General features: G+C 34.5%; 1 protein-coding gene across 1 annotated transcript in view; it reads left to right on the top strand.

Annotated features, from left to right (window-relative positions):
• LOC131422010 (phospholipid-transporting ATPase ABCA3-like) overlaps positions 1-22,881 on the top strand; it is a 162,918-nt gene that overhangs the window by 126,251 nt on the left and 13,786 nt on the right. The window contains exons 23-24 of the mRNA XM_058568869.1: positions 3,195-3,365; positions 10,316-10,494. Coding sequence (XP_058424852.1) covers positions 3,195-3,365; positions 10,316-10,494 — 350 coding nt within the window. The remainder of the gene's footprint in view (positions 1-3,194; positions 3,366-10,315; positions 10,495-22,881) is intronic.

Genomic DNA, 22,881 nt, shown 5'->3' on the forward strand with positions numbered 1-22,881 from the left:
CCAGGGCCAATCTTCCTCAGCAAAAAGAGGAGGATTGGCATCGGATGTTAGTTCAGGGCTAATCTTCCTCACAAACAAACAAAAAAAGATACACAAGGTACAAGAATGGAAAAAGATATATCAAGCAAATGCTCACAAAAATAAAACTGGAGTGACTATATTGATATAAGAAAAATATATATTCTTTAAGATAAAAAATATTATTAGAGATCAAGAGGCTCACTACATGACAGCAAATTCAACTGCACATGAAGTTGTAAGAATTCCAAAATTTTACTTACTTAGTAATATAATCTAGATGTATATTTAAACAAAATTACCAGAGCTACTTGAAATAGTAGGCAAACCAAACAGCATCATAGAAGGAGATTTTAACATACTTCTCTTGTAACTAATGGATTAGGCAGGGGAAAGAATTCAATAAATGATACCTGTTGAACAGTACAGTTAATAAACTTGAGTTAATGGGAATATAGAGAACACAGAATCCCAAACACATGTTTTCAAACACACATGGATTCTTTACAAAAACTGACCAGATGATGTACCAGGAAGATTAATATACGACACATTCATTGCCATTTTGTAATTAAATTAGATCAGTAACAAAAATATAACTGGGGAAAGAAAACACAATTGAGAAATTTAAAACACATTTTAAAATAATTAATGGGCTAAAGAAGGAATCATAACATAAATTAGAAAATATTTAGGACTGAAGAGAGACATAAATACTCTGCAGCTAAAGAGATATTTTATAGCTTTACTAACATTAAAAAAGCCAAAACAATTAACAAACCACCCAATTTAAAAAGTTAGAAAAATGATAGCATAATAAACACAAAGAAAGTAGAAGTAATGAACAAATAAGAGCATAGTAAACACAAAGAAAGTAGAAGTAATGAACAAATAAGAGCAAAAAAAATTAACCAAATAGAAAACAGATATACAATAGAGAATACCAACAGAGCCACTAATCAGCTAGTTGGAAGGATTCATCAAATGGGCATAAAGGCAAGTTGATTGAGATTAAATAAATAAATAAATAAATATTAGGTATAAAAAGGGTTTATATACTTAGTTATTACACCATTGACAAATAAGAGGATATGATAAACAATGTTAGGACAACAAATGCAAAAACTTTGAACAAACTTACATTTCTAGAAAAAATGCAATTTTCTGAATCTGATTTAAGAAGTATTAGAAAATTTGCATTGTACTACAAGCACTCAAGTAATTAATAGTTAAAATTATTTTCACAAAGAAAACACAAGGCCTAGATGACTCTACTAGTGGTGAGTGCTATATATTCTTCCAGCTAATATAGAAAAGAGTAAGATAATACTTCCAACCCCGTCTATGAGATTAGCAAAAGACTCATGTCATAACCTGACAAGATAATCACAAACTAATTTCATTCATGAACATAGATTCAAAAATTCTAAACAAAATATTAGCTAACTGAATCTAAGAAGGTTGCTTTCAGAGTAGAAAATCTATAAATAAAATTCCTACTTTAAAGTATTAGTGGGGGAAACATATAATCATCTCAATAGGTGCAGAAAAATCAATGATATCTGATAAAAATTTCTTAGTAAATAGGATTAGGGGAAAAAATGTGCCTAACTTTGTAAAGGACATATGCAAAACTCTATAGCAACTATAATATTCAATGGTCACCTATTAAAAGCATTTTCTTTAAAAATGAGGAACTACGTGAGCGTGACTGCTATTGCCACTTCTACTAAACATTACACATTAGGTCTTAATCAGTTCTGTAATGTAGAAAAATAAATAAAACATATGCAGCCTAGAAAGAAGGAAACTACCATTGTTCAAAAATGCTATGAAATCTTGGGAACTATTACCAGAGTATGAAGAACAGATGCTGGGGCAAGCCAAAAGAGCACATATAAAATAGAGCCTTCCCTAGAATTGTGTAAAGAGAATTGATATTCCATCAATACATCCACACCAGTTGTTTCCAGTAGTTTACAGTTTAGTTGATTGATATTCTGTTCTCATCAATGCCCTTGCTTGAACTAGGTGATGATTATTTTTAATAACATATTTTTATCAGTTTTTACCTTTCCCCTTCCCTAAAGAGGCATTCATCATTTTGTCAGATAAGATATTCTGTTTCTCTTCCTCACCTAGGAAGATCTTTCTCTACTCTTTGGAGGTGAGAAGATATTTATGATTGCTACAGGGAGAGGCCAAAAGATATTAGACTATATCTATACTGTGTAATATGGTAGCCACTAGCCATGTGTGGCTGTTTAAACTTAAATTTAAATTTATTGAAATTAAATACAATTTAACATTCAGTTCCATAGCCACACTAGCGACATTGCAAGAGCTCAATAGCCACATGCATGTATTAGTGCACCTATAGAGCTTTCCCATAATGATGAAAAGTTCTATTAGACAGTGCTGGTCTATACAATTAGTGCCATTTTTGGCATGTATTCAAGTGGCCAATATCCAGAATTCTTCAATCTGGATCAATTATTTGTCTCTATATCAAGTTAAGATCCACATAGGACAGAATTGCCATGGCTTTGGCACTTGAGGTTTTACTTCTTGGCCATCTCTCTTTGCTCAAAGTGTCTTGTATAAACTTTCTGTTTAGCCTTTTATCTTCCCCAAAAAACTGAATTCATTATCAAAATTCTATATTGGCAATTCATAAATTAATCATGTTCATATCTCTAGGAATTTAATCTCTAATTATTATTCATATTAAATGCATTCTTTGGAGAGACATTAGTTACTGATCAGCTGGTTTCTTTGAAGATTTTTCTACTCTCAAAAATGTCATAATTTCCCTATCTGTTCCTTACTGTTGAATTCTAGGCTATATCTCCTACCACTACTTCCATGCTTGATCAATTAGGATTAGAAATGTGAAAAATAGACAGTAGTGGTTTCCTGTTCATATCAGGTGGCAGGAAGACCATCATGTGGACACCCACTTCATCAAAAAGACTTTTCAGAACTCTGCAATTATCAACACAAACTATGTCGCTGGCTATCAACTGGAACAAACTTATTGGGAAGTAGTTAGTGTTCTTCAAATATAATCATCTGGGTTTTACTTTCCTGAGCTTGGTTTGATCATCATTGGGGGATTTGTTGTCCTGGGAATAGTTCATTTCCTATAATGAAACCTAATCTTATCATCTTTTTAGAAGTTCCACATAGCATGTCTAATGCCACCAGAACCTTCATACGTAATTCATTACTGCTCTTTCCCAATTACAACCTTGCAAAGTGCATCGCTGACTATTTTACTTTCTACCAGAAGAGGAAATGGTGCTCTGTAAAAATACCTCCTGGCTACTTAAATTGTAGTCAAGACAGTAAGTATCTTTGAGGGTCCCTAAGTCTCTAGGAAATTAGACTCAGGCTCAGCCCATGGGGAATTGGCCCTTATTTCAAAGGAGAGAGTAAGAATATATGTTTACTACATAAGTCATTTTACAAGGCTGGGGGAAAATCATTGTAAGTATAATAAAACCTCAAAAGCAAATCCAAGGTAAGTTTAAAGTAGTCATCAGATGTAGAAATAAGAGCTGCTGATAATCAACCACCTACTAACTTTAAATACATTATTTTCAATCTTCACAACCTCAAGTTATCTGTTATTATACTCATTTTGAGGAAGCTGACTGTGTTCCTTATGTCACACAGCTTTTATGGGCCAGAACTAGGATTCAAAGCTTATTTTCCTTCACTGCATAATGCATTTTATCTATGGGAAAGAACCTCTAGGGGAAGGATTTGTATTGTAACTGTATTGTATTTACTTTTGTTACCTCCCACCACCATCACCACTCATGATCACACACACTCACCTGCTCACAACTTATTTGAGTGAATGGATGAAATCCGTTCCCCAGTGTCTAATATAGTATCTGGCACATAGAGGAACTCAACTGTTTTTTTAATAAATAGGTAAGGGTTAGGAAGTAGTGATTTGGGTGATAAAGGCCAGAAATAAAAGTAAGAGAAAGAAGAACAGTACTGCAGATTTGTAGAAAAGGAAAGGGTAAACATTCAATTGAACCTTAGAAATCCCTAATGGTGGCACTGCATCATTTATTAGATAATTTTGAAAATATCTTATTTTGGCAAGAGTGGGCAGAGTGAGAAGAGAAGAAAGTAAGCCAGGTCCTACCTAAAACAGTTATTGATGACCTCAGAGGGAAGCTCAGTAATCAAACAGTTGTAAACGGTATGACAATAAACTTTAGGGGATGGGGTGAGGTGGAAAAAATAGAACAGAAACATTTCATTTAAAATCTAGTGACATGAAAAGTCATGGTATTATAGTCTCCATAGCAGGTGGGACTATTTTTGTACAGCAATGCAGGAGACTTCCAATTTCTCCATATCCTCTCCAACAATGTTATTCTCCATTTCTTAAATTATCATAGCCTTCCTAATAGGTGTGAATTTGTATCTCATTGTTTCAATTTGCATTTCTCTAATGATGCCAAGCATCTTTTCATGTGCCTATTGTCCATTTGTATATCTCCTTTGTAGAAATGTCTATTCAAATTGTTTGCCCATTTTTTAATTGGGCTATTTGTCTTTATGTATTCTGGAAACTAGACCCTTCTCTGACAAATGATTTGCAAGTATTTTCTCCTATTCTGTGGGCTATCTCTTCGTTTCCTTGATAGTGTCCTTTGATGCACAACAGTTTTTAATTTTGATGAAGTCCAGTTTTCTATTGTTTCTTTGGTTGCTTGTACACTTTAGGTGTCATGTCAAAGGAATCATTGCTTAATCAAAGGTCACAGAGACTTACCCCAATGTTTTCTTCTAAGAGGTTTATAATTTTAGCTGTTATATTTAGGTCTTTGATACATTTTTAGTTGATTTTTGTGTATGGTGTGAGATAGGATTCCATCTCATTTGCATTTCATTGATCTATATGTCTATCCTTATGCCAGTACTACCTGCATCTTGATTACTTTAGCTTTGTAGTAAGTTTTGAAGTTGGAACTTGGCTATATCTTGATATTTTGCAATTCCATATACATTTAAGAATCAGCCTTTCTTTACACACAAAAAAACAAATCTAGTAGGATTTTTATTGAGATTGTTTTAATTCTATAGAACAATTTTGAAAGATTTAATATCTCTTCAATTTTTGCTTTTACAATCTGTAAACTTGGTACATTCCTTTACTTATTTAGTTCTAGCCATCCATTTGTTTACTTAGATCTTCATTTTTATTTAATACTGTTTATTAGTTATTGGTTTAGAAGTATTGCAGATATGTTGTTAGCTTTATCTGTACATATCTTTTGATGCTATTATAAATAGTATCACTTTTCTTAAAGTGTCATTTTTTTATTGTTGATATAGAGAAATACAATTGAAAGAGTTCATTTTTTGTGTATCGGACATGCTAAATTATTTTATCAACTTTGATAATTTATGTGTAAGTTATTTTTCATTTTCAATGGGTACAAGCAAAGAAGCTGCTAATAATGTATTTCTTTTCCAATCTATATACATTTGTTTCTTGTTCTTAACTTGCTGCTTTGTCAAGGACGTATAGCTCTAATTGAATCAAAGTGATGATAGCAGACATCCAGTTTCATTCCAATTTCAGAGTGAAGATTTTTCACTGAAACTGACTATGTGCCTTATTTCACATAGTTTTTATGGGTCAGAACTGGGATTCAAAGGGCTCCCAGTTTCCTGGATTAAGTAAATCCTTTTTATTCTGGGTTTGGTAGGAGTTGTTTGTTTTTTTTAACTATTAATAATTGTTCAATTTTATCTGATGCTTGTTATTGCTTCTACTGAGATGGGCAAATGATTTTTCTTCTTTGTTCTAGTGAATTACATATTTATTCTATTGAATTACATGGTGAATTATATTGGCTGAGTTTTTAATGTTCAATAATAAACTGAATAATTGTGTATGGAGATTGTTCTTTGGAAAGGTTTTTAATTATTGATCATGTTTCTTTAATAAAGATAGAGTTATTTGCATATCCTAGTGTTTTGAGAGGTTCAGTGGATCGATAGGAGACATAAAAAGAAACTTTCCAACCCAAATGAACGGACTGAATGTATATTTTATTATATAGAGGAGAGAAAAGGTGATAGTCCACAAACAGATCCGAATAAATAAGAGGGAAATGACACAAATCGATCGGAAAGGGAAACACCAGATTGACCGAAATAGAAGCAGATTCTAATAGGTCCTATAGTAAGAGGGGAAAACATCAGATCGGTCGGAAAGGGAAACACCAGATGGACTGAAGGGAAATAACACACATCAACCGGAAAGAGAAACACCACATTGACAGAAAGAGAAAACATCAGATCGGTTACTCACAACATCTACGTCCCTGCGCGGGGGAGAGTCCCTTCAATTGACACGGCTAGGCGGGAGTCTGATCGTCAGAGGTCCTGGGCAAGGCGTCCCCCCGACAGGCGAGACTCTCACCAGGCCTCAGTTTCCAGCAGTTTATATAGCATCAGTAATCTCCAGAGTAAGCATTTGCGAAGCTTGCAGAGTAAGCATTTGGTCTTCCCATGCACAAATGGTTATCAGTTGCGTATGTGCACTGAGGTCCCTGGCTATCATCCCAGCCCGGCACAGATGGCCAGTCCGTCCTGAGCTATGATGCCCAAAGAGCCTTGTAATCTTACAAATTGCAACTATCTCCGTGGAAGAAGGGCCAGTCCCTTGGAGAAAGGCCAGTTCCCACCACACAGAGAGCAGCTTTATATTTCTTTGTGTGCTGGTGGCTGTAGGTAAATGGAACGACCAAATATGGCTATACTCATGTCAAGACACTTAGTAATAATTTGGGAAGAGGAATTAATAGAGTTTTTGTAGGATCATTTTATTCCACCTAAATTTTCAAAGTTATTGGAGTAAATTTGTTCATAATATCTTCTGGTATTTCTAACATCTGTAAGTTCTGTAGTGATATCCCCATTTTTATTTATGATATTCCTAATTTTTTCCACTTGTATTTTTTTCTTGATCAATCTTACCAGAGGTTTATCAATTATGTTAGTCTTTTCAAAAAACAAGCTTTTATATTTATTGATTCTATTGTATGTTTTTTTCTAACATTAATTTATGTTCTTTATTATTTTCTTCCACATTCTCCAGTTTGGAGGATTAATTTTCTAACATCATAAGATGAGTTCTTAAATCATTTCTTGTCAGCTTGTCTTCTTTTCATGATTAGGAGAATCTCAGTGGGGTTTGGGAGGTTTGTATTTTTCTTGCTTAGATTCTCTGAACTTCTTGCCTCTCTCTCAGTACTTTGATGTCTCAGTACTTTTGGAACATTCTCATCTTGGGAAGGCAACACTTCTGAGAAGAAGAATGACTTGGAAGGATGAATTATCTCTTGGAAGCTTGATGTTGTGTAAAAAGAAGGAAAAAAAACCAGCACAAGTTAAGGGTACTGCAGAAACAAAAGGTTACCAGGGAATCAGAAAACTGTATCCACACCCCACTCCTCCCCAGCAGAAGGACATTTATTAAAGAAATTATATTTCACTCTTCCAACAGAAATAGTTTTCATAAACTAAGCAACCAAGTAATCATCTCAAATCCATCATCACCACTCCATAAAATTATTGCTTTGATGGTCCATGAAAATTCACAACAGGAAAAGATAGCAAACGTTCATACAAAGCTAGTATGACAAGAAGACAGAAATGTAAAAATAAAAACAACACGTACGAGAAAATCATCTTTTAAAAACCACAGAGGCAACTTAATTAGAAATATACATATAGTGGGGGCCAGATGTGAGGAGCAAATATGGCTAAACGTTAACACAGTTGATACTAGGTGGAGGGACTGGTCTTTATTGTACTGTTATTTCAGTTTCACTTTATGTTTGAAAATTTAAAAAAAAAAGTGATAACATGGAGGGAAAACAGCTTCCAGAAAACTACATAGAGTATCATACTATTTCTATAAAGTTCAAATTTTAAAATTAAACAAAATATTTACCAAAACATATGTAATGGTCCACTTGTATTTAAATAAAATAGAAATTCAGAACACAATTCATCATAGTGGTTACCTCTGGAGGATGGAAAAGTGAAGGAGCACATAAGTATATTTATAAACTTTTAATTTGGGGGCTGGGTTCATAGATTCCATTATGATGTTATGCTTAAAATTTACACATATGTAGCATATAATCGTCTATGTGAATCAAGTATTTTTAAAAAATAATTTTAAAGTATGGGGAATGGAAAAAGTGAATACTAGATATAATGGTCTACCCAGAAATCTCAAAGAATCCCCTAATAAATTATTAGACTTTATAAGAATTGAATGGGGTTTATGAATGCAAAATAAATACAAACATAACATTCAGTTGCATTTCTGTACATCAACTACAAATACTTATAAAATATGAGTCTCAAAAAAGAGAGGTTTAGGGGCCAGCCCAGTGGTGTAGCGGTTAAGTTCGCATGCTCTGCTTTGGTGGCCCGGGATTCGAAGGTTTAGATCCGGGTCGTGGACCAATGCACCGCGTGTCAAGCCATGCTGTGGCGGCGTCCCATATAAAGTGGAGGAAGATGGGCATGTATGTTAGCCCAGGGCCAATCTTCCTCAGCAAAAAGAGGAGGATTGGCAACAGTTGTTAGCTCAGGGCTAGTCTTTCTCACAAAAAAAAAAAAAAAAAGTTCAATGGCCAAAGCTGGAACAATTTGAGCAACAAAATAAAGTAGTATTGGATTACAACCAAAGTATAAATTAAATAATATGAGTCTATTTTTATATAAATAAATGACCAACCAAATAAATAAATAGTAGAGAAGAGAAAAATCTCCCATAGAATTCTAAACAATTTATGTAGATACTCCAATGTAGAGCATAACTTCCCACTTCTTATGTGTGGGATGTACATTATGACTTTCTTCCTATGAATATAGAGTATGGAAAGGGATAAAAAAGATGCAACAGCAGAGAAAGCTGACAAACACTATGTCAACAGTGATAAGTGACATTGATAGTATGAACCCTTTTTTTGATGCGATAAAAATGGCACTTTACCTATGTGATCTTCCTTCAAAAAAACCTATAACCCCAGCCTAATCATGAAAAAAAAATCAGACAGATCCCAGTTGAAGGACATCCTACAAAATACCTGACCAGTACTCTTCAAAACTGTCAATGTTGAGCCAGCCTGGTGGCACAGTGATTAAGTTTATGTGTTCTGCTTCTGCAGCCTGGGTTTCCAGGTTCGGATCCGGGGCACAGACCTACTCACAGCTCATCAAGCCATGCTGAGGCGCCATCCAACATAGAAGAACTGGAAGGACCTACAACCAGGATATACAACTATGTACTGGGGCTTTGGGGAGAAAAAAGAGAAAAAGAGGAAGATTGGCAACAGATGTCAGCTCAGGGCCAATCTTCCTCAAAAAAAAAAAAATTCAAAACTCCTTAAAAAAAAAACAAAACTGTCAATGTCATCAAAAATAAATAAATCTGAGAAACTGTCACAGCCAAGAGGAACCTAAGGAGACATGACTACTAAATGTAGTGTAGTAGCTGGATTGGATCATGGAACAAAAAAAGAACATTACATTAAAAACTAGGAAATCTGAATCAATCTGGGACTTTTAGTAATGTATTAATATTTGTTCATTCATTGTAACACGTACCATATTAATGCATGTTGTTAATAATTAGGGAAATTGGGTGCAAGGCATATGTAATTCTCTATACTCTTTTTTCAATTTTTCTGTAAACCTAACACCATTCTAAAAAATAAATTTTTTTTAAAAAAATGGAGAGTTTATAATTTTCTTGTAACAGGAATTCTGTACTTTGTCCTCATTAGCTTTCTTCTCAAGAAAGTTCAAAAAGTGTCAGCTAATGGTCATTTTTTACCTTTTAAAAGCATAGTGTGTTACCTTTTGCAAGAGTATTTGCACTTTAATACTTTCATCTAATTATCAATTTAAGACTTCACACTTCTGAAAGGATTTGAGGCATACTTTTCATGGCATGCAATAATTATCAGACATATCAATAAATATATTAATATGCATATGCTTACTTATCATATATTATATTCATGAAGATCAGCCTTCAAAATTTATTGTTCAAATGGTATTTGTGTAGCAGGATAATCACTTCTTGTACTCTAAATACTTTATTTGTCTTAGTTTAGCCTAATATTTCGTTTTATCCTGTATTTCTTCCTATTTGTTTTTTTCTTAGGCCTTGTTCATGATGTCAATGTTGTGCAGTAATATCTCTCTCTCTTTTTATTTTTTTTGCCATCGTCAGATACTGCAAAGAATATTTATTCTTTGGAAGAAGAAATGATTGGAAAGTATATGATTATGATGAGTACCACAGGCTTTATTTTTCTTCTCTTGCTTTTCTTTTTGGAGACTACTTTGTGGAAACTAAGAACATTTTTCAATCAATATATTTACTTTGGTATCTATAAGACATTCAGGAAGGTGAGTAATTAAGCACGGACCTTAAGCATAACTCTAAGAAAGTGGAACAGTCGGCTGAAAAGCATATATCTACCTATGACTATCTCAGTTACCTGATAAAAGAAAAATCTGTGTCCACAGAAATTTATTTTCTTAAAATTTATTGAGGTATAATTACCTACTATAAACTGCATTCATTTTGTTGAAATCATTCCAAAGAACCACATTTTGTATTTATTAATTTTCTCTATTGTTGACTATTTTCTCTTTCATTGATTTTTTTGATCTTTATAATTTCGTTCCTTTCATTTACTTTTGGTTTACTTTTCTCATTTCTTCTAGTTTCCTTACAGAAGCCTGAAGACATAGCTTTTAGGTCTTTCTTCTTTTCTAATATAAACATTTAAAGCTAAACATTGCCCTATAAGCAGTGCTTTAGGTGTACTCTGAAAAAAATTGATTTCTTATATTTTCATTATCATTCAAAAGTTACAGTATTTTCTAATTTCCTGTATTATTTCTTTTTTGATGCATGGATTACTTAAAAGTCAGTAGATTAATTTCCAAATATTTGGGACTTTTCTAGATATAATATTGTTATTGATTCCTAGTTTAATTCCTTTGTGGTCAACGAACATACTCTGTATTCAGTCCTTCTAAATCCATTGATGTTTGTTCAATGGCTCAACATATGGTCAATCTCAGTAATGTTCTATGTGCACTTGAAATACATGTGTGTTTTGCATTTATTGGTTGTAACGTTCTATAAATATCAATTAGGTTATGATGGTTGAGAGTAATGCTTACATCACCTGGTCTTTAACTGATATTTTTGTCTCATTGATCTATCAATTGCTGAGAAAAGGGTGTAAAATCTCTAATCCTGATTGTAGGTTTGTTTATTTCTCCCTTTAATTCTGTCAATTGTTTCTTTATATATTTTTAATCTCTGTCATTAAGCCAATAAACATTTATTATTATATGTCTTCCTGATAAATTGAATTATGAAATGTCACTCTATATCCCTGATAATATTCCTTGTCTTAAAGTCTATTTCCTCTGATGTTAATATGGTACCTCCAGCCTTCTTATACTTACTTTTTGCACGGTATATCATTTAACATCCATTTATTTTCTAACTTGTATGCCTTTATATTTAAAGTGGCTAACTGTAAACTGCCTATACTTGGGTCCTAACTTTATATCCATTCTGATAGTCTCTAACTTACATTTGAGTGTTTAGTTCTTCATTGATATGGTTGTATTTCCACCTACCACATTTATTATTTGTTTTCTATTTGTCTCTTCTGTTTTTTGTTTCTCTGCTTTCCCATTCCCGCCTTTCCTTGGATTACTTGAATATATTTGGAATTCCATTTTAATTTCTCAATTGACTTTTTAGCTATACTTCTTTGCATTATCTTTAGTGGTCAGTGTAGGGTTTACAAAATATAAACTTAATTTTTCACAGTCTATTTAGAGTTAATATTGTAAAATGTGGAAAATGTAAAACCATAAATGTCACTTCTACCCCTCACTATTTTTAATTCTATAGTTGTCATATGTCTTATATCTATATATGTCATTATGTTATTAACCATGAAAAATAATACTGTAATTTTGCCTTAAAACATCATGTATTTCAAAGTAAATAATAGGAAAAATGCTTTTATATTTAGCATCTCTGGTGCTATTCATTCTTTCCTGAATGTATGAGTTTCCCTCTGTTATCATTTCCCTCTAGACTGGAAACTTTCTTAAGGACTTCTTTTAGTGAAGAACTGGAGAAGAACTATCTTAGTCTTCTTTTATCTGAAAATATCTTTATCATCATTCTTGAAGTATATTTTTGCTTTTTTTAGAAGTCTAGGTTAATAGTTTGTGTTTTTTCTCAACACTCTAACAATGTCATTTTACTGTCTTCTGGCTTCGTTTAATTCAGATGAGAAGACAGCAGTCATTCAAATTGTTGTTCTCTTTTATGTAACGCTTTGCTTGTCTTTGGCTGTTTTCAAGAATTTCTCTTTATCTTTAGTTGTCACCAGTTTGACTATTATGTACCAAGGCACAATGCCAACTTGACTAAGCTTGAACCATACTTTTCAGAATCCCCTTACCTGTATTATTCCAGTTTAGAGTTAGTGAGGAAAGAAATTCACATGAGATTTGCAAGGCAGAATTGAATCAGCAGCACATTACTCTCAAAATTATTGTGATTAGTGGCAGTGACAGACAGATATAGAGGTGCCAGTGGGGTTCACCTTGTTCATGCTCTCCCCGAGTCTACATTCAACTCTTCTTCTGACTGTTTGCCTTGCTAGCTGACAGCAACCAAGGCTCTAATGCAGAAACAACAGCCATCCATAGACGTCTCTATAAGCTTTCCTTCAAAGTCCAATCCACATTTGGAAGTGGCTGGCTTCCATATTCTCTGGTAAATTCTGATTTCTCTACCTGTACCAGTGCTACAATCATCTGTTTAGTGACTTTTCTCTGATTCACCAGTTCTTCCTCTTTACTTATTATAGATATATCCAGATTTTCTATTTCTTCTTGAGTCAGCTTCAGTAATTTGTGTCTTTCAAGAACTTTATGATTTCACCTAAGTTATCTAATCTATTAGCCTGCAATTGTTCATAGTGTTCCTTTATAATCCCTGTTTGTTTATATAAATCACTAATAATATCCCCTTTCTTATTTCTATTTTTAGTAGTTTGAGTATACTTTCTTTTTGTTTTGGTCATTCTAGCTAAAGGTTCGTAAATTTTGTTCATCTTTGCAAAGAGTCAACTTTGGTTTCCTTGATTTTCTTTATTTTTCTATTCTCTGTTTCATTAATTTCCTTCTTTTCACTTGCTTTAGGTTTAGCCTGCTCTTCTTTTTCCAGTGTCTTAATGTGGAAGGTTATGTTCTTGATTTAAGATCTTTCTTCTTTAAATTCAGGTGTTTAGAGCTATAAATTTTCCTCTGTGTACTAATTTAGCTGCATCTCATAAGATTTGTTGTGTCTTAATTTTCATTCATCTCAGAGCGTTTTCTAATTTCCCTTCTTATTTCGTATTTGATCCTTTGATTGTCTTGCAATGTGTTGTTTAATTTCCACATATTTGTGTATTTCCTTTGTTATTGATTTCTAATTTCATTATATTGTCATTAGAGAACATACTTTGTATTATTTCAGTCCTTGTAAACTTATTTGTTTTATGACTTAACATATGGTATATCCTGGAAAATGTTCTATGAACACTTGAGAAGAACGCATATTCTCCTGTTGTTGAATGGAGTATTCTAAAGATGTCTGTTAGGTCTAGTTGGTTTACAGTGTTGTTTGAGTCTTCTTAGTTCTTCCAGCAACTGAAAGTAGGGTATTGAAGTCTCCAATTATTACTATTGAAGTATCATTCAATTGTCATTTTAGGCTTCAGATATTTGGGGGCTCTGCCCTTAGGTGCACATATGTTTATAATTATTGTACCTTTGTGATGGATTAACCCTTTATCATTACGAAATATTCCTCTTTATTTCCAGTATCATTTTTCAAAAGCCTGTTTAGTCTGATGATAATGTAGCCACTCAAGGTTTCTTGTGGTTGCTGTTTACATGTTATATTTTCCCATCCTTTTACTTTCAATCTGTTTGTATCTTTGAATCTAAAGAGAATCTCTTGTAGACAGTTGTATTAGTCAGGGTTCTCCAGAGAAATACAAACAATGGGATAATTGTGTGTATATGCGTATGGAGAGAGAGAGAGAGGGAGAGAGAGAGAGAGAGGTGGACTATTGTGACTTTTAGGTCTCCTGGAATTAGTGTCAGTTCAGAGCTTCTGTCTAATAATCCCCAAAAGATCTGATTATTTCCTTTTCCCCAATGCACAGTCATCCTGATAAAAGACCATAGGGCCCTTTGGGGAAAGCTGGGAGAAAGACTAACAGTATAAATTTTTGCAGTTTAGTGAGGCCCTTCCTCAAGGGGACCCAGCTTCCCCTTCATTCAGGGGGTCTGATTCTGTACACTGGCTCAAATCTGGGAATTGATTGAGGGGATGTGACTCTTTTTTTGTGATTCAACGTAGAATTTTTTCACTTGACCTAGGACTTTTCCACTTATACAGACAAAGTAAGAATTTAGTACTCTTCTTATCTATTTAACTTCTAGGAACACCATGAACAACTAGCCAATGCCATAGATTTCTGCAAATCAGATTGCTACTTTGATTCTACTGTCCACTACAGTAACCATGCCCATCTTGTCTTTGGTGGTTGAGAGCTGCCACTTGGCCCTTGCTACCCCAGGATCTAGTCACTCCCATTGCATTCAGGTTTCCAAGTTCAGTGACAGCAATTTCCACTGTAATTTCTGACCTCCAGAGAAGAGCAATTATGGAGCTCTTCAAGGACTCTGGGACCCCCCTCATAAATTTACTTCTCAGAAAAATATGTCCTCCGGACCCTCCTAAGGTGGATGAGCAGACCTTAAATAACAAATTCACTCTGACGTTCCAATTACCTTAAGCCTTTTAATCCCCTCTTCTATATTATACAAAGGCAGGTGTGGCATCTTAACTTAATTTACTATGGCGCCACCATTTAGTCCAAGTTTCAGCCAACCAATCAAACATACAGTTAGAACTCTTCTAACCTACCAAGCTGCAACATTAAATCTATAATCTCTCCTTAGTGGGCTCATATCAATAAATTCAGCCTGATCTAACTTTATGTTCATTCCACCATTATCTGGCAAAGAAAGCTCATCAGAAGTCAGGGGTTCAGTGTCCCCAGCTTCATCAGGATCTTCCCATATGTACCCATTCCAATATTTAGGATCCCATTTCTTCCTAATCAATGCCCTCACTTTAACAGTGCATACTCTTCAAGGTTGAGAATTCAATTTGCATTATAACCCAGCCACTTGTGGGATGAGATTCTGCGTTTAGTTTTCAGTAACCTCAGCCTTGTGGATACAGGACATGAGAGTCTCTTTTATGGCTGAAATAGAAGCCATCAGGTCATTTATGTGGCATTTCACCTGGGAATTTGAATCTCTGAACTTATCCTTTTCTTTTCCCATTTTTGTCCAGCAAAATTAGGAGCAACCAGCTAATCTCATTATACTTGTTAGTTTGACAAAAGTATTTGATGGTATCATTTACATGATCACCCAGAACTTTGCCTCTAATGAGTGTTTGATTATGAGCATTCAATGGTGATATTTTGCATATCCTTATTGCTACATTACATCATGGCCTATTAGTACTCCCTTTACTACTAAAAATAGAACCATTAGTGCCATTAGATCTAATAAGTTTAGAGAACCAATTCCATAAACCCTAGAAACAATTCAGACAGCTTAAGGTTCTGTTCCTCTAGAACCACTCTTGTATCAAAATTGGTGTGTTTCCTCTAAATATATATATTTGGATATATGTTAAATATAATATATCTTGGACTTTCTAGCCTTCCACAATTGTGTGAGCCAAAAGGGTAAATATACCTAAGAGGGTAGTTAAATATACATATAAATATATTTATAAATATATAGTATATTAAAAATATTTATATAAATATATAATATATATAGAAAGAAAAGATTTATTTTATTATTTTCTTTTTTAATTGAGGTATAATTGACATATAACGTTATATTAGTTTCAGATGTACAACATAATGATTTGATATTTGTATACATTGTAAAATGATCACCACAGTAAGTCTAATTAACATCTGTCACCTTACATAGTTACAAAAATTTTTTTCTTGTGATAACGACTTTTAAGATCTACCCTCTTAGAAACTTTCAAATATGCAATACAGTATTATTAACTATAGTCACCATGCTGTACGTTACATCCCCATGACTTACTTGTTTTATAACTGGAAGTTTGTACCTTTTGACCCCCTTCACTCATTTCTCCTACACCGTACCCCTTTCCTCTGGTAACCACCAATCTGTTCTCTGTATCTATGAGCTTTGCTTTTTTGTTTTTGTTTTCTTAGATTTTACAAATCAGTGAAATCATACTGTATTCATCTTTTTCTCTCTGACTTATTTCACTTAGCATAATGCCCTTGAGGTCCATCCATGTTTCAAATGGCAATATTTCATTCTTTTTTATGGCTAAATAATATTCCATTGTGGTATACATCTATATATACCAGATTTTCTTTATCCTTTCATCCATCAATAGACGCTTAGGTTGTTTCCATATCTTGGCTATTGTAAATAATGATGCAGTGAACATGGAGGCGCATATATCTTTTTGAGTTAATGTTTTCATTTTCTTTAGATAAATACCCAAAAGTGGAATTTCTGGATTATATGGTAGTTTTATTTTTAATTTTTGAGGAATCTCCATACTGTTTTCCATAGTGGTTGCACCAGTTTACATTCCCACCAACAAGGATTCCCTTTTCTCCACATCCTCACCAATACTTGTTATTTCTTATCTTTTTGATAACAGCCATTCTAACAGGTGTGAGATAATATCTTATTGTGGTTTTGATTTGCATTTCCCGGATGATTAGTGATATTGAGCATCTTTTCGTGTACCTGTTGGCCATCTGTATGTCTTCTTTGAAAAATGTCCATTCAGATCTTCTGCCCATTTTTTAATTGGATTGTCTGGTTTTTTGCTTTGAGTTGTAGGAGATTCTTATATATTTTGGGTATTAACTCTTTGTCAAGTATACAATTTGCAAATATTTTCTCCCATTTGATAATTTGATTTTTCCCTCTGTTGACAATTTCCTTTCCTCTGCAGAAGGTTTTTAGTTTGTTGTAGTCTCACTTGTCTATTTTGCTTTTTTGCTCTTGCTATTCGTGTCAGATCCAAAAATCATTGCCACAACCAATGTTGAGAAGTTTTACCCTATGTTTTCTTTAGTTTTAGTGAGGAGTTTTACAGTTTCAGGTCTTATGTTTAGGTCTTCAATCCATTTTGAGTTGATTTTTGTGTATGGTCTGAGATAAGGATCAAATTTTCTTCTTCTGGATGTGCGTATCAAGTTGTCCCAACACTATATATTAAACAGACTATTTCTTCCCCATTGTGTGTTCTTGACATCCTTGTCAAAGATCAGTTGACTGTAGGTATATGGATTTATTTATGGGCTCTCTATTATGCTCCATTTGTCAATACCTGTGTATTTATGCCAGTACCACACTGTTTTGTCTTGTTTTTTTTTTTAATTTTTTTTTAATTTTATTTATTTATTTTTTCCCCCAAAGCCCCAGTAGATAGTTGTATGTCATAGCTGCACATGCTTCTAGTTGCTGTACGTGGGACGCGGCCTCAGCATGGCTGGAGAAGTGGTGCGTCGGTGCGGGCACAGGATCCGAACCCAGGCCGCCAGCAGCGGAGCGCATGCACTTAACCGCTAAGCCACGGGACCAGCCCTTTTGTCTTGTTTTATGTTTGTTTATTTGATTTTATTGAGGTATAATTGACATATAACATTGTGTAAGTTTAAAGTGTACAACGTGTTGATTTCATACGTTTGTATATTGCAATATCATTACCACCGTAGCATTAGTTAACACCTCTATCATGTCACATAATTATCATTTTTTTGTGATGAGAACATTTAAGATTTACTTCTTAAAACTTTCAAGTATATAATGCAGTATTGTTGATTATAATCACTATGCTATGCATTAGATCTCCAGAAGTTATTCATCTTCTAGTTATAAGTTCATGCCCTGTGACCAACATCTCTCCAGTTTCTCCACCCACAAAACCCTGGTAACCACCATTCTACTCTCTGTTTCTACAAGTCCAGTTTTTTTAGATTCCAGATATAAGTGATATCATACAGTATTTGTCTTTGTCTGATTTATCTCACTTAGCACAATGCTTTTGAGGTCCATCCATCTTGTTGCAAATGATAGGATTTCCTTCTTCATGACTGAATTATATTCCATTGTGTGTGTTTGTATATATATACATACCACATCTTCTTTATCCATAAATCTGTTGATGGACACTTAGGTTGTTTCCATGTCTTGGCTATTGCATTTAATGCTGCAATGAACATGGGGGTACAGATATCTTTTAAGATAGTGATTTTGTTTCCTTTGAATATGTACCCAGAAATGAGATTGCTGGATTACATCGTAGTTCTATTTTTATTTTTTAAGAAACCTTCATACTGGTTCCCATAGTGGCTGAACCAATTTACATTCCTACTGAGAGAGCACAAAGGTTCCTTTTTCTCCACATCCTCATCAGCACTTGTTATTTCTTGTTTTCTTGGTGATAGCCATTTTAACAGGTGTGAGGTGATATCTCATTGTGGTTTTGAATTGCATTTCTGTGATAATTACTGATATTGAGCATATTTTCACATGCCTAATGGCCATTTGGATGTCTTCTTTGGAAAAATGTCTGTTCATTTCCTCTGCCCATTTTTTAATTGGATTGTTTGGAGTTTTTTGTTATTGAGTTGTATAAATTCTTTATATATTTTGGATATTACCTCTTATCTGATATATGGCTTGCAAATATTTTCTCCTATTACATAGACTGCCTTTTACTTTTGTTGATTGTTTCTTTTGTTGAGCAAAAGCTTTTTGGTTTAATGTAGTCCCACTTGTTAATTTTTGCTTTTGTTGCCTGTGCTTTTGGTGTCATACCCAAAAAATAATTGCCAAGACTGATGTCAAGGAACATCTTCTCTGTACTATATGTTCTTCCAAGAGTTTTATGGTATCAGGTCTTATGTTAAATCTTTGATCCATTTAGAGTTAATTTTTGTGAGTGGTGTAGGATAGGGGTCTAATTTCATTTTTCTGCAGTTTCATGTGGTTATCCAGTTTTCCCAACACCATTTATTAAGAGGCTATACTTTCCCCATTGAGTATTCTTGGCTGCCTAGTCAAATATTAGTTGACCATATATGTAGGGGTTTAATATATGCATTTATCACTGTAAACTTCCCTCTGAGAACTGCTTTGCAATGTTTCACGGGTTTTGGTATGTTGTGTTTCCATTATCATATATACTTTTTATTTTCCTTTTAATTTCTTATTCAACCATTTTTTGTTCATTAGTGTATTGTTTAGTTTCCACATGTTTATAAGTTTTTCAGCTTTCCTCTTATTTATTTCTGGATTGCATACCATTGCAATCAGAGAAGATACTTGGTATGATTTCTATCTTTTTAAATTTACTGAGACTTGTTTTGTGGCCTATCGTATGATCTATCCTGGAGAATGTTTCATGTGCACTTGAGAAGAATATATTTTCTGCTGCTACTGGATGGAATGTTCTATATATGTCTGTTAGGTCTATTTGGTCTAATGTATAGTTTAAGTCCAATGTTTCCTTTCTTATTTCCAAGCTATGCATGCTGGGGAATGGGTTGAGGCAGGTAAAATGCATGCTCTGCTTTTCTATGCAGCCATCCTTGAGTTTTGTGCTCCACCAGGTTGCTTTTGCAGCTTCTTAAATGTACTCTAGACTCTCCCAAAGCTATTTTCTCTGTGGTATTTGTTAAATTATTGTTTTTGTGGGAGGATGAGCACTGGGACCTCCTAATCCACAATCATGCTGACATCACTTTCCATTGTTTTTTTATAAAAAGTCAGGTGTTAATCTTATTGGGAATCTCTTGTAAATGACAAGTGTTTTTCTCTTGCTGATTTCAAGATTTTTCTCCTTGTCTTTGGCATTCAGCATTTTTCCTATGCTACGTCTGTGTACAGATCTATTTGTGTTTATCTTACTTAGCATTCACTAAGCCCCAGATATGTAGATTAATGTTGTTCATCAAATTTGGCAAGTTTCCAGCCATTACTTGGTCAAATATTTTTCTGCTCTCTTTCTCTTTTCCGTTTGACATTCCCATTATACATATGTTGGTGCACTTAATGGTATCCTACATTTCTCTGAGGTTTGTTGATTTTTCTTGATTCCTTTTTCTCTCTGTTTTTCCAATTTCATACTCCCTTTCTATCTATCTACAAGTTTTCTAATTATTTCTTCTGCATTTTCAAAGCTACTATTGAGCCCCTCTAGTGAGTTTTTCATTTCAGTTGTTATACTTTTCAACTCCATAACTTCCATTTGACTCTTTTTCATAATTTTAATCTTCTTAGTGATATTCTTTATTTGATAAAACATTGTCATCATACCTCCTTTTACTCCTTCAAGCATGATTTCCTTTACTTTGAAAATATTTATAATGACTACTTTGAAGTCTTTGTTAAATCTGACATTTGGTCATTTTCACAGGCAGTTTCTATTGCTTGCTTTTTGTGTGTGTGTGAGGAAGATCGGCCCTGAGCTAATGTCTGCCAATCCTCCTCTTTATGCTGAGGAAGACTGGCTCTGGGCTAACATCCTTGCCCATCTTCCTCCACTTTACATGGGACGCCGCCACAGCATGGCCTGACAAGCGGTGCGGAGGTGCGCCCAGGATCCAAACCACGGAACCCCGGGCCGCCACAGCAGAGTGCCACCGCTTATGCCACCAGGCTGGTCTCTTCCTGCTTTTTTTTTTACTGTGTATGAGATAAAATTTCCTGTTTCTTTTCATGTCATAATTTTTTGCTGAACTCTGAACATTTTAAGTATGTATTGGTTCTGTGGGTGTTGCCCTCCCTCAGGGACTTTTTGTTGTTTGCTAGTTTGTTTAGTGACTGACTGGGCTGTTTTAGTGAAGTCCATTTTCCTGTGTAAGGTCTCTGATGATGTTCCTCAGAGGATGCAGACCTGGAGTGATAGTGGTCTTTGCAGGATTCTCTTTGACTGTCACTTTCCATGATCACACCTAGCTTTTAACCTCCTCTAATTGCTGGCTGGTTTCTGTATTGTTTTCAGCAATGTCCTAATGCATAAATTTCTCCATAGACTTATCCAATTAAATTTGGGCTCCTTTGCAGAAGTATTTTGAGGTCAGTGTTCAGGATTCATTCTCAACCCAAGAGGGGTCTTCACAGCTGTCTCTTTCCCTGGTTCTGTCTAGTAAATTAGCTATCTTGTGGTTAATTTATATCTCTAATGAAGCTACCAGTCACTTCTTAATTGCTTTATACAAAAGCAATTAATGCATTGTTTTGAGAGCATCCCTAGTCTTGAATTTCCCCATACTGTTTCAAATGAAGACAATTCTATGGAGGAGAATATATCAGTCTGTATTTTACAGCCTAACTCTACCCCTGGGTATAACCTCTGAGCCATGGCTTCAAAGTGGGGGCATGGACAGTGGTGTGCTTCTCTCTTGAGTGTTATCCCTGCTTCAGGAGCTGGATGCTCAGTGGGGTTAGTAGTCTCTGGTATTCCTGGCTTGCCCCTCCCAGCATAAGCCTCTGCCCTAAGAATGAGCTAGGGCCCAGTACACCATACCACACCCAAGGTAGAGCCTCCACTCCATGTGTGGGGGCTGGGTGGAAGAACGGAATCTCATGTGCTCAGTTACACTTACCCAGAACATAGCCTCTGCAATAGGTAGCTGGGGGGTGGGATAAGAAATGCTGACTTTCTTCCTCTCCCAGAAAGATACCTTAGTCCATGATTGTAAGGTGAGGGAAGAGAGAGCCCTGTGTTCTTGGCTGCACCTTCCTGGAGTGAAGTTCTGTTCCGAGCTGAGGGGAGAGAGAGAGGGAGTGGGTCATGCTTCAAATGCCACAGGATTTCACTATTCTTGCCAAGTTTAGTATATTTTCTTGAATAAATGTTTCTTCATTTTCTGTATGCCCTTAGGATCATTTCCAAAGGTTTTAAATAGTTATTATTTAAATAATTTTCACCAGTTTCACTAGAGCACAGGTCCACAGATCTCCTCATATTGCCATTCTGTTAGTCTTAAAATGTTTTTATGTGAAATCTTACTGATTTTTTCTTTCTACCTCATAAAAGAAGAGTTAATCCTTCTTTAACCTTTCAGTGTGGAATGTACTGTGATTGTAATAAGTCACACTTGATTGATCTCAGTTGTGGCTGCGATTTCTCATGAGATGTCCAATTCTGGAAAAAAACAACAAGCTATGTAATTCTAATTTCTTAATCTGTGGAAGTCAAAAATTAATGTGTTCTGAAGTGATTGGACAAAATAGTCTTAAAAATTATGCCAAATTTCTGTTCTGACATCTTGAGATCAGTTTCCTGAAGCTACTTGGTCTAGTCAAGATTGCTAAAGAGCAGTGTTATGTTGTAACATTTATCTTGAAAGTATAGACCATAGGATCCAAGGAGTTTCTTAGGAAAAGTCTAGTTAAGCTTTGCTGATTTTCTTAGCTCTCATTCTTGTTTAATCTTGGCAAAAGTTATTTATTATTAGAAATTTATGACTGTACTTTCTAGAGTTTCCTTACCCTCTTGAGATGACTTCCTTCTTAAGGATCCAAGTGATAGAAACCATTTCTCTGAATGCTTTAAATTCTGTCTTTTAAAGATTTAAAGTAGCATGCAAC

Source organism: Diceros bicornis, chromosome 26 (assembly GCF_020826845.1).
Source record: "Diceros bicornis minor isolate mBicDic1 chromosome 26, mDicBic1.mat.cur, whole genome shotgun sequence".
Lineage (NCBI taxonomy): Eukaryota > Metazoa > Chordata > Mammalia > Perissodactyla > Rhinocerotidae > Diceros > Diceros bicornis.